This window comes from Melanostigma gelatinosum, assembly GCF_949748355.1.
Source record: "Melanostigma gelatinosum genome assembly, chromosome: 19".
Taxonomy (NCBI): Eukaryota; Metazoa; Chordata; class Actinopteri; order Perciformes; family Zoarcidae; genus Melanostigma; species Melanostigma gelatinosum.
Genome location: NC_136652.1, coordinates 22,349,939 through 22,359,832, shown reverse-complemented (window position 1 = coordinate 22,359,832; position 9,894 = coordinate 22,349,939). Strand labels below are relative to the sequence as shown.

Genomic DNA, 9,894 nt, shown 5'->3' with positions numbered 1-9,894 from the left:
ACATTCTGCTTTCTACCTGTCTTTAAGCTAAGCTAACCACATTCTGCTTTCTACCTGTCTTTATGCTAAGCTAACTACATTCTGCTTTCTACCTGTCTTTATGCTAAGCTAAGCTAACTACATCCTGTAGTACATCCTTCTGTTTGATAATTTAATCTAAATGAACCTAAAAATAAAACAAACTGTTCCTTGATAGAAGTGAGAAAGAACATGTTCGTGGTAATGTTTTATTATAAAAGTCATATTCTTCACCATCGCTTACAGGCAAACGTCCAGAAGTGAGGATTATTCCGATATAAGCCTTTATTATTAAGAATAACATTTAATAACGAGGTATTTTTCTTACTGGCTACGCTAGGGGACAAATCAAGCTATCAAAAAACAAAAACATCACTTTGTCCTCAACAAATGTTTTATTAAATAATAATTATAACGTGTAAAGCAAAGAATAGTAGGTAGTATCACAGCGAGGAACACTGTCCACTGACATCTTTAACAGATCAATAAATGCAGATTGGAATACACGTTAACATTCAATATAGATATCAATATATTTACAATATATTTACAGTCACAAATGAACAGAAGTCGGCCAACAATAGAAGCACGATATACGGAGGCTTTGGCAAAATAATAATAAAAAGAGTGCATAATAATGTTAATATTGAGCTAAACGTGACATTTACACATGAAGTAAACATGTTTATAAAAAAACAAAGAAATCCAGTGCAATGTCAGGTTTCTGTTTGTTTCTGTCCGTGGATGAATAGCAGCCTCCTCCTCCTCCTCCTCCTCCTCCTCCTCCTCCTCCTCCTCCTCCTCCTCCTCCTCCTCCTCCTCCTCCTCCTCCTCCTCCTCCTCCTCCTCCTCCTCCTCCTCCTCCTCCTCCTCCTCCTCCTCCTCCTCCTCCTCCTCCTGTGAGTTGTTGGGATTAAAATGTCCTGAGCAGAACGAGACGCTCGTTTGGTCCTCCGGCTCCGTCTACATCGCTTCAACATCGGAACACCTTCATCTTCATCATTTTATTGTTTAATTACTGTGGCATGAAGTTCACTTTATTCTGAAAACTCTGGCGGTAAATGAAGAGTTTTGAAACACATGAAACATTATCGTGCTAATATGCTAACTGTACAGATGTCAGCATATTAAAGTTGGCTAACGAGCTAAGTGGCTAAAGTAGCATCAGATGTAATCATGTTAATATGCTAACGTTAGCATTAGGCTCAAAGTAAAGCTGAGATGTCCCACTCAGGCCACCGTACAGAACACAACCTTTCCTCTAGCGTAATGAGCGTTTCAGCCTCAGGGGGCGCCGGTGAGTCTGTAGCGCCGTCTTCATGCCACAGTAACCCGTTGAAAATGAAGCGGACGTAGACGCAGCCGGAGCTCAGCGACCGCCTTCACTTTGTTGAACCAGCAGAGTTTTGATTTGTAGAAAAACGATCCTCCAGATGTGGAGCTGATTGACAGTCACAGTTTTAAGCCCCGCCCTCGATGGGGGGGGGGGGGGGGGGTCCTGAGTTGCCCTGTCAGTTGGCAGTGGAGACCAGCACGCCGACAGGAAGTGCGGGGCCCCTGTTCTGGCCCTTGGGCAGGGCCAGTTTGTGGAGGTCCCGGGTCTCGGCGGGCCACGACGACGCCCTCTTGGCGGTCATGTGACGCCGGGCGTGTTTGGTCAGGTGATCGCTGCGCATGAAGCGCCGGTCGCACACGCTGCACACAAACTTCTTCTCTCCGGTGTGAGTCCGGCGGTGACGGGAGAGCTCGTCAGAACGAGCAAACTTCTTATCACAGCTCTCCCAGTGACAGCTGAACGGCTTCTCACCTGAGGAGGAGAGGAGGAGGAGGAGGAGGAGGAGGAGAGGAGGGGAGAGGAGAGGAGAGGGAGAGGAGAGGAAGGAGAGGAGAGGAGAGGAGAGGAGAGGAGAGGAAGGAGGAGAGGAAAGGAGGAGAGGAAGGAGGAGAGGAGAGGGAGAGGAGAGGAAGGAGGAGAGGAAGGAGGAGAGGAGGAGAGGAAGGAGTAGAGGAGAGGAGAGGAAGGAGAGGAGGAGAGGAAGGAGGAGAGGAGAGGGAGAGGAGGAGAGGAAGGAGGAGAGGAAGGAGAGAGGAGAGGAGGAGAGGGAGAGGAGGAGAGGAAGGAGGAGAGGAGAGGAGGAGAGGAAGGAGGAGAGGAAGGAGGAGAGGGGAGTTATTCAGCTCGTTTTATTTTGAATGCTCTTTGATCACAATGTCATCACTTATTGATCCTCTTCATCACATCATTGTCATCAATCAGTCTGAACTGTGTTTACTGACAGTTAGCTAACACGCTAACGTTAGCATGCTAACACGCTAGGCTAAACATTAAACCTGCTCGACATCATCGTGTTGTCCCCACGTCTGTAGCTACGTGTTTTTTTAGTGGACAGAGAACAAAAGCAAACAGGAAGTGACATCATGTCTCACCTGTGTGTGTGCGCAGGTGAGCCTTCAGGTGGGAGCTCTTGAAGTAGGTCTTCTTGCAGCCGGGGAAGTTGCAGACGTAGTTTCGTCTGCGGGAGAAGTCGACCTGCGAGGCGCCGCCGCCGCTCGCTCCCGTCGGCATGTAAACGGGGGCCGGCGCCAGGGGGAGGAGCTTAGTGTTGCCCAACGTCATGATCTGGGTCTGTGGGCCTTGTGTCGCCTGGGGGACCACGAACATCACGGTCCCCTGAGGCATGGCGGAGCCCACCAGGTGAGTCTGCACCTGAACCGGAGCCTGGACGAAGGCGGAGATCATCCCGGTCCGGCTGCTCACCGGGAAAACCTGGCAGAGGACCGGAGAGGAGGAGACCGGAGAGGAGACCAGGGCGGAGGAGACTGGAGAGGAGGAGACCGGAGAGGAGGAGACCGGAGAGGAGGAGACCGGAGAGGAGGAGACCGGAGAGGAGACCAGGGCGGAGGAGACTGGAGAGGAGGAGACCGGAGAGGAGGAGACCGGGGAGGAGGAGACCGGAGAGGAGGAGACCGGGGAGGAGGAGACCGGGGAGGAGGAGACCGCCGGAGAGGAGGAGACCGCCGGAGAGGAGGAGACCGCCGGAGAGGAGGAGACCGGAGAGGAGGAGACCGGGGAGGAGGAGGAGTGAGGAGGAGGAGGTCCGGCCTCCTCCTCTGGAAGAGTCTCTGGAGGCTGAGGCGGCGTGGAGGTTTCCGGCGGCGGAGGACCGCTGAGGCTGTCGGCAGTGTGGCGGATGACGCTGGTGACCATCGCTCTGGTGGGCGGAGCCACGCGGGACGACGACTCCGTCTGAGGTGGAAGAGCTGAGGTCTGTGCGGCGAAGGAGTCACTGAGGAGGAGGGCGGGGCCGGCGACGAGGACAGGGCGGGGTAAGACCGGCCTGGAGGCGGGGCTTAGGGCGGAGGCCTCAACGAAGCTCGGACTGTGAGGCGGAGTCATACACTGACGGAGGAAACATGTCATCAATTATATTATTATAATTTCTATTAATACATTATATAAGTATATACATGTTTATATATTGCACTGTACACGAAGATGAGGAATACATCGTGTTATTTTAATTAAAGAAAAGAAATCAACAGATTCATCGATTATCAAAATAGTCGTTAGCTGCAGCCCTATAAATTAAATGATTATATATATATATAAATATTATATTGTTGGGGTCTGACCATATGGCTTAAACATGTGATGTGAACAAAGAGAATCAGACCTTCACTTTTCAAGCAAAGGTTTCATCCTGATTTGTAGTTTGATGAGAGCAACCTCTTCACACTAGGGTGTAAATTTCCCCCCCCCAAAAACCATGGTCACCTGAATGCACCGCTGCAATCTCATTGGCCGAGAGCCAAGAGACCCCAGGACCCCTGTGGTTCAACCACTGTTCTACAAAACTGCCTGCAGATCACACCTCGATGCTTTTCCCACCAATCCCTCCGGGGTAACAGGAGGCACGACCTCGGTTGAGACAGGGAGCACGCAACGCTCTCTTCGCCCTGGGACCCGTCCTTGGACATATGAAGACACACCAGCCTCCTACCTCCAGCACGACGCTGGCAACCGAAGGCCACGAGGAAGCCCGCGGCCCTCAAACCCTCAAACCCTCAAACCCTGACCGGTCACGAGCCATTTCGCTGGACGAAACGACAGTGTTCCACTTTGAGTAAGGCTCCTTTACCCGGCCGAGACGAATCCGCATCCGCGATCCGTTCTCCGCTTTTTGCTTCTTTTTCTTTCTGTGCACACTCCGGCAGGAAGACGTCTAATCCTCTCCTGACCGATGATTACCGGGAGACGTACGGACCACGTCGTCTCAGCCGAAGTTAAACTGTCCTCCCTGCAGCGAGGAGAGATCACGTCTGCGTTTCCAGAGCGAGCTCACGCCACGACGGCCCGGCGCCCGCTGCACGGGCGCGCTGCACGGGCGCGCTGCACGGCCGTGCTGCAAGCAGCCCCCCCCCCTTCCTGACGAGGAAAAACGGACAACTTCCCCACGAACACTTCAACGAAGCATCGACAAGTAAGATTCTTGGCATCTGGGCGTAGCTTAGCTTAAATTAACCTAAGTTTAATTCAGGCCATTCATTTATGTGTTGATATTCCCGTGTTTTTGTGTGTTTAAATTACTGTCGCGTGATATTGAGATATTGCGCAATCATTACGGAGCACAGAAGCTCCGCTGCATTGTGTATTAACTGTTTGACTGTTTGCTTTTGGGATTATTTGATTTCATTTTTGTTCTTGCTCTATTTCCTTGAATCGATTCTGTGAGTGAAGTGTGGAAACGCGACTATCGGGCATAAGTGTCGTCAGTTCGCGAAGCGACAACGGCAACTTGTGTGAGATACGATCGGCGATCCTCATCTTCACTACAACGCACACAGAAACTCTGATTCCTCTCTCTGCCCTTTTATTCCTCTTCTCCCCTCACACACACAGCTCCTATCTCTGCCCCTGAGGGAAACCCCGTTCAAACGATCGCCTCACAACACGCGTGTGCATCGGCACACGTGATTACATACAGCAGTCTCACCGCCATTTTGTCCGAGTCACTCGACTCCGCCATCTGGTGGTAGTTTAGCTGTAGTATCTTAAGGCCCCTCCCCTTTTGGCCCACGTCACTCGACGCCGCCATCTTTGTAGTCTTTAGCGGTAGCTGTAAGACTCTCCTTCCTTTTCACACACAGACACACACACACACACACACACACACACACACACACACACACACACACACACACACACACACACACACACACACACACACACACACACACACACACACACACACACACACACACACACACACACACACACACACACACAGACACCCTCATCCATTTTATTCATTCTTTAGTTTAGGCATATAAAATTGTATGATAACGTTTGTTGGTTGCAATATTAATTGATTTGATCATTTATTATTTTGATTCAATAAACTCTGTTATACTTTAAGGAGCAGTCGTCTGTGATTACTTGTGCATATGTATTTGATAAGACTGTATGTAGTAGCCTGTGCTCGAACTTAAAAACCTTCACTGTCACTGAATGTGAAGTCATACGCAGACTATTGACATTATGAGTGACTACTAATTATGAGACTTAGTTTATCGTTTGGTTGTTGGTCCCTGTTCGCAGGGTGGTGCCCCGTTGTTATTAATAATCATTAATAATTCTATTGATGTCAAGAATTCAGTTTCTTAAATGCTGATAACCCAAACACGCTCCGTTAGATCCCAACAATATGATGTATAATATGAAATATTTCCATTTATTTAATAACAGTGAATTATTGTTCGTGACTATCATGATGCTCCTCACCAGTGACGACAGGGCGATCAGGTCTTTGGGGGCGTCCCCCCCCTCCTGGTGGAGGTGGGTGGAGTCACAGGAGTCGGAGGTGGGGGTCAGTGGGCGGGGCTTGTGCGACCTCTGACCCCAGAAGCTCATGCTGACGAGCGCCTCGGCGGCCTCCAGGTCGTGGTGCTCGACGCACGGCTTCAGCTCCATGGTGGTCGCCGTCCGGCCGTCCACCTGGAGGACGACCGGGAAGAGACGAAGAGACAAAGAGACGAGAGTCAAACTTAAATATGACGAGAATCCATCAAAACAAACAGGAATCAAAGAGCTCAACTGAGTCAATAACCAGATGTTCGTCACAATCTTTCCAGAATCAAACAACAACTGTTTGATCTTTTGCCGAGTGTATTACATGATGTGTCATGAGGGTGGGCGTCGCCAATTCTGTGTGTGTGGGGGGTTATGTGTGCTATGTATATATATATGTATATGTGTGTATTCACTGTAATTTATGGTTGATTTTTTTAAATGCATATCTTGAACATCAATACAAATTTGATCACAAAAATGCAAAAGAAGTAAATGTGTCACATCTCTGCCTTCTCTCCTGTTACCTCACTGTCCTATCAGCTCATTCAGTGCACCTGTCACCTCCTCACCTGCCTCTGATCGACCACTTTATGAACTCCAGCCTCTCCGTCGCTCTTTCACAGATCATTGTCATGTCAACCCGCCCGTTTGGCTCGTCCTGCTCTCGGCTTCCCCGTCTGCCTGTCCTGCCTGTCCCCTCGTCTCTTGTCTCATCCTGCCTGTCCCCTTCGTCTCTTGTCTCGTCCTGCCTGGTCCCCTCGTCTCTTGTCTCGTCCTGCCTGGTCCCCCTCGTCTCTTGTCTCGTCCTGCCTGGTCCCCTCGTCTCTTGTCTCGTCCTGCCTGTCCCCCTCGTCTCTTGTCTCGTCCTGCCTGGTCCCCCTCGTCTCTTGTCTCGTCCTGCCTGTCCCCCTCGTCTCTGGTCTCGTCCTGCCTGGTCCCCTCGTCTCTTGTCTCGTCCTGCCTGTCCCCTCGTCTCTTGTCTCGTCCTGCCTGGTCCCCTCGTCTCTTGTCTCGTCCTGCCTGGTCCCCTCGTCTCTTGTCTCGTCCTGCCTGGTCCCCTCGTCTCTTGTCTCGTCCTGCCTGGTCCCCTCGTCTCTTGTCTCGTCCTGCCTGTCCCCCTCGTCTCTTGTCTCGTCCTGCCTGTCCCCTTCGTCTCTTGTCTCGTCCTGCCTGGTCCCCTCGTCTCTTGTCTCGTCCTGCCTGGTCCCCTCGTCTCTTGTCTCGTCCTGCCTGGTCCCCTCGTCTCTTGTCTCGTCCTGCCTGGTCCCCTCGTCTCTTGTCTCGTCCTGCCTGGTCCCCTCGTCTCTTGTCTCGTCCTGCCTGGTCCCCTCGTCTCTTGTCTCGTCCTGCCTGGTCCCCTCGTCTCTTGTCTCGTCCTGCCTGGTCCCCTCGTCTCTTGTCTCGTCCTGCCTGTCCCCCTCGTCTCTTGTCTCGTCCTGCCTGGTCCCCTCGTCTCTTGTCTCGTCCTGCCTGGTCCCCTCGTCTCTTGTCTCGTCCTGCCTGGTCCCCTCGTCTCTTGTCTCGTCCTGCCTGGTCCCCTCGTCTCTTGTCTCGTCCTACCTGGTCCCCTCGTCTCTTGTCTCGTCCTGCCTGGTCCCCTCGTCTCTTGGGTTCCCTGCTGTGTTCCAGTGAAGATCCCTGTTTTGTTGGTGACTGATGGTCTCAGACGGGTCGGGTTGCAGGTTTTATTTAATTAAGGAGGCGAGGTCAGAAGTCTAAAATGTATCAATATATCCTGCTGATACAGCATGAGGTCATCAGGTCATCACTACACGACTACATCTGTAGACTTAAAGTTGTGACGGGATCCCAAATGTGTTCTCCTGTCTGCCTCGTGGTTGTTCTGTACTTCTAACATGAAAACGATGATTCATAAGGTTGTTTGTCCAGAATGAAATGTAAATATGAGTTGAGACTCCAAATGTGTGCTGCCGAGTACACACATTATTTCTGGTACTTTTCGAATGAAAATGGTCTTTTGTGCCCAAAAGGTTTAACCGCTGATGATGTAAATGAGTTATGAGTTGGGATCCCAAATGGCGCGGTGGACATGGATCAGCCGTGGCTCCCGGACTGTTGCTTCTCAGACCTCTATAGAACACACTGATGCTCTGACATCTCTTTCTTATTTTATGTCCAGAAATTCTGTTCAGGGATGCAAAATGTTCACCGACTCGTCATTTTTTTTACTGCAACAAACTCAACAGCTGGTCATCAACCAGCAGTCTATATCCTCCTGTTCCTTTCTTCTCCTTCCTTCCGCACACCACCCTTTAATGACCAATGATGTCACTGTTTGCTACTTCCTCCTGAGCTGCCCTACCACAATAAGATGTATAAAAAACCAGCGTCTGGCTCAGACCTGAACGGGAACCTCCCCTGCACCCAGAATAGATGACAGGAGGTGCCAGATATTACACCCCCCCCCCTCCAAACAAGCCCCGCGCCCACATCCTCCCTCATTAACATGCACCATCTCACCCCAAAGAGAGAGAGGAAGCTCCAAACAGGAAGTGTAGTTGGAAGAACAACAAAGTCAATCTGTTGCAACACACCGTTTCGTCACCGGCACTGTCATTTCCCACGCTTAAGATCACACAAACGCATCACAGCAGACACGTTTATCCACAATCACACAGATTAATAAATTCAAATGTTATTGATCGATCAGTATTCAAATGTTCTGACACTTAGTGCGCAAATGTTTATTTGTTTAGTCTTCTTTGATTTTACACTAAATTATTTTAAATATATAAAACATGTAATATTCAAACTATTTTCTGACTATAAACACCAGAATGAATGAGTTTGCATATTAACTGACAAAATAATGTAAATAGATATTAATTCAGTTATTGTGACAGTTACATGTTATTGTCATATATGATTTATTTTATTACATTATTATTATAGTTTCACTGATGACATTTGTCACTTTGGTCTGTAGTCAGATATTTATACATATGCATATATTATATGTATAATAAGCTGCAATAAAAGCCTAGAATCAGTTATACTCATCAACAATAAAAACTAGTAAAAAAACAAACTTTATCACACAGCGATGCAACTGTTGTGCACACACACACACACACACGCACACACACACACACACACACACACACACACACACAGGAGCCACTGGGTTCAGTCTGACCTCAGATAAACCAGCTCCACAATGCACGAGCAGACCTGAGAGCAGCGCGTGCCGCTGTGAACGTGCACAGGTAACAGCTCGGTGTTTTTAAATAAAACGTGCAAACAACTTGTTAATAATAAAAGAAGAAATACAAAAAAACACGAGCCGGAGCGCGAGAAAGACTCACCTGACAGGGGCGCACGAGGAAGAGGAAGTAAAGCAGAGACAGGAGCGCGAGACAATAAAACGTGTCTGTCTTCCGCTGAGTGGAGTCACTCACAACACAAACATATATTACAGAAAAAATAAAACACAGAAACAACATTCAGAGCATTCTGGCGGTCTGGTAACACGCAGCCAATCAGAGGCAAAGGTGTAGCGGGCCGCGGCCAATCACAGACGAGGCGGTGCGTGATCGGTACTCGTGGTCCGGCAGCGCGATTGGCCAGACGCGGGGGGCGGGGCTGTCGGGGGCGTGGCCAGGAGGGGAGTCAGCGGTGTCAGAGTAAACTCGCTGAACCCGGCAGCGCGCGCTCCAACTGGGGGAAAGGTTGGGCGGGAGAAGCGCGAGGAGGGAGGCGCGAGGGAGGGAGGGAAGGAGAGAGAGAGAGACAGAGAGAGAGAGAGAGAGAGACACACAGACAAACAGATACAGACAGAGAGAATAATTGTCGGTGTTAACTTGCCCAGCACTAAAATAAATGTTTATCAACTTGATGTTTTTATATTCTGTTTATTTTGTGATCATTTATCGACCGTATATTATATGTTATATTTATATCTATTATATATATAATGTCTATATTATATATGATATAGACATATATAATATATATAGATATATATTATATATCTATATATATTTCTCGTGTTCTTTACACTTCTA

At 49.2% G+C, this 9,894-nt stretch overlaps 1 protein-coding gene across 1 annotated transcript; it reads right to left on the bottom strand.

Moving 5' to 3' along the window:
* Positions 1-920: 920 nt before the first annotated feature.
* On the bottom strand, positions 921-9,311 carry klf11a (Kruppel like factor 11a). The gene is made up of 4 exons (XM_079290720.1): positions 9,196-9,311; positions 5,801-6,013; positions 2,446-3,418; positions 921-1,825 (listed from the first exon to the last, which is right to left on the bottom strand). The coding sequence occupies exons 2-4, from the start codon at positions 5,987-5,989 to the stop codon at positions 1,530-1,532; spliced, it is 1,458 nt and encodes a 485-aa protein (XP_079146846.1). The 5' UTR covers positions 5,990-6,013; positions 9,196-9,311; the 3' UTR covers positions 921-1,529.
* Positions 9,312-9,894: the final 583 nt, after the last annotated feature.

What these genes read in the sequence shown, in the direction of transcription:
- klf11a (XM_079290720.1), bottom strand. Translation starts at nt 5,989, where the DNA reads ATGGAGCTGAAGCCGTGCGTCGAGCACCACGACCTGGAGGCCGCCGAG. An exon ending in TGATCGCCCTGTCGTCACTG is followed by an intron (nt 3,419 to 5,800) that starts GTGAGGAGCATC and finishes TTCCTCCGTCAG; the next exon opens with TGTATGACTCCGCCTCACAG. An exon ending in TCACCTGCGCACACACACAG is followed by an intron (nt 1,826 to 2,445) that starts GTGAGACATGAT and finishes TCTCCTCCTCAG; the next exon opens with GTGAGAAGCCGTTCAGCTGT.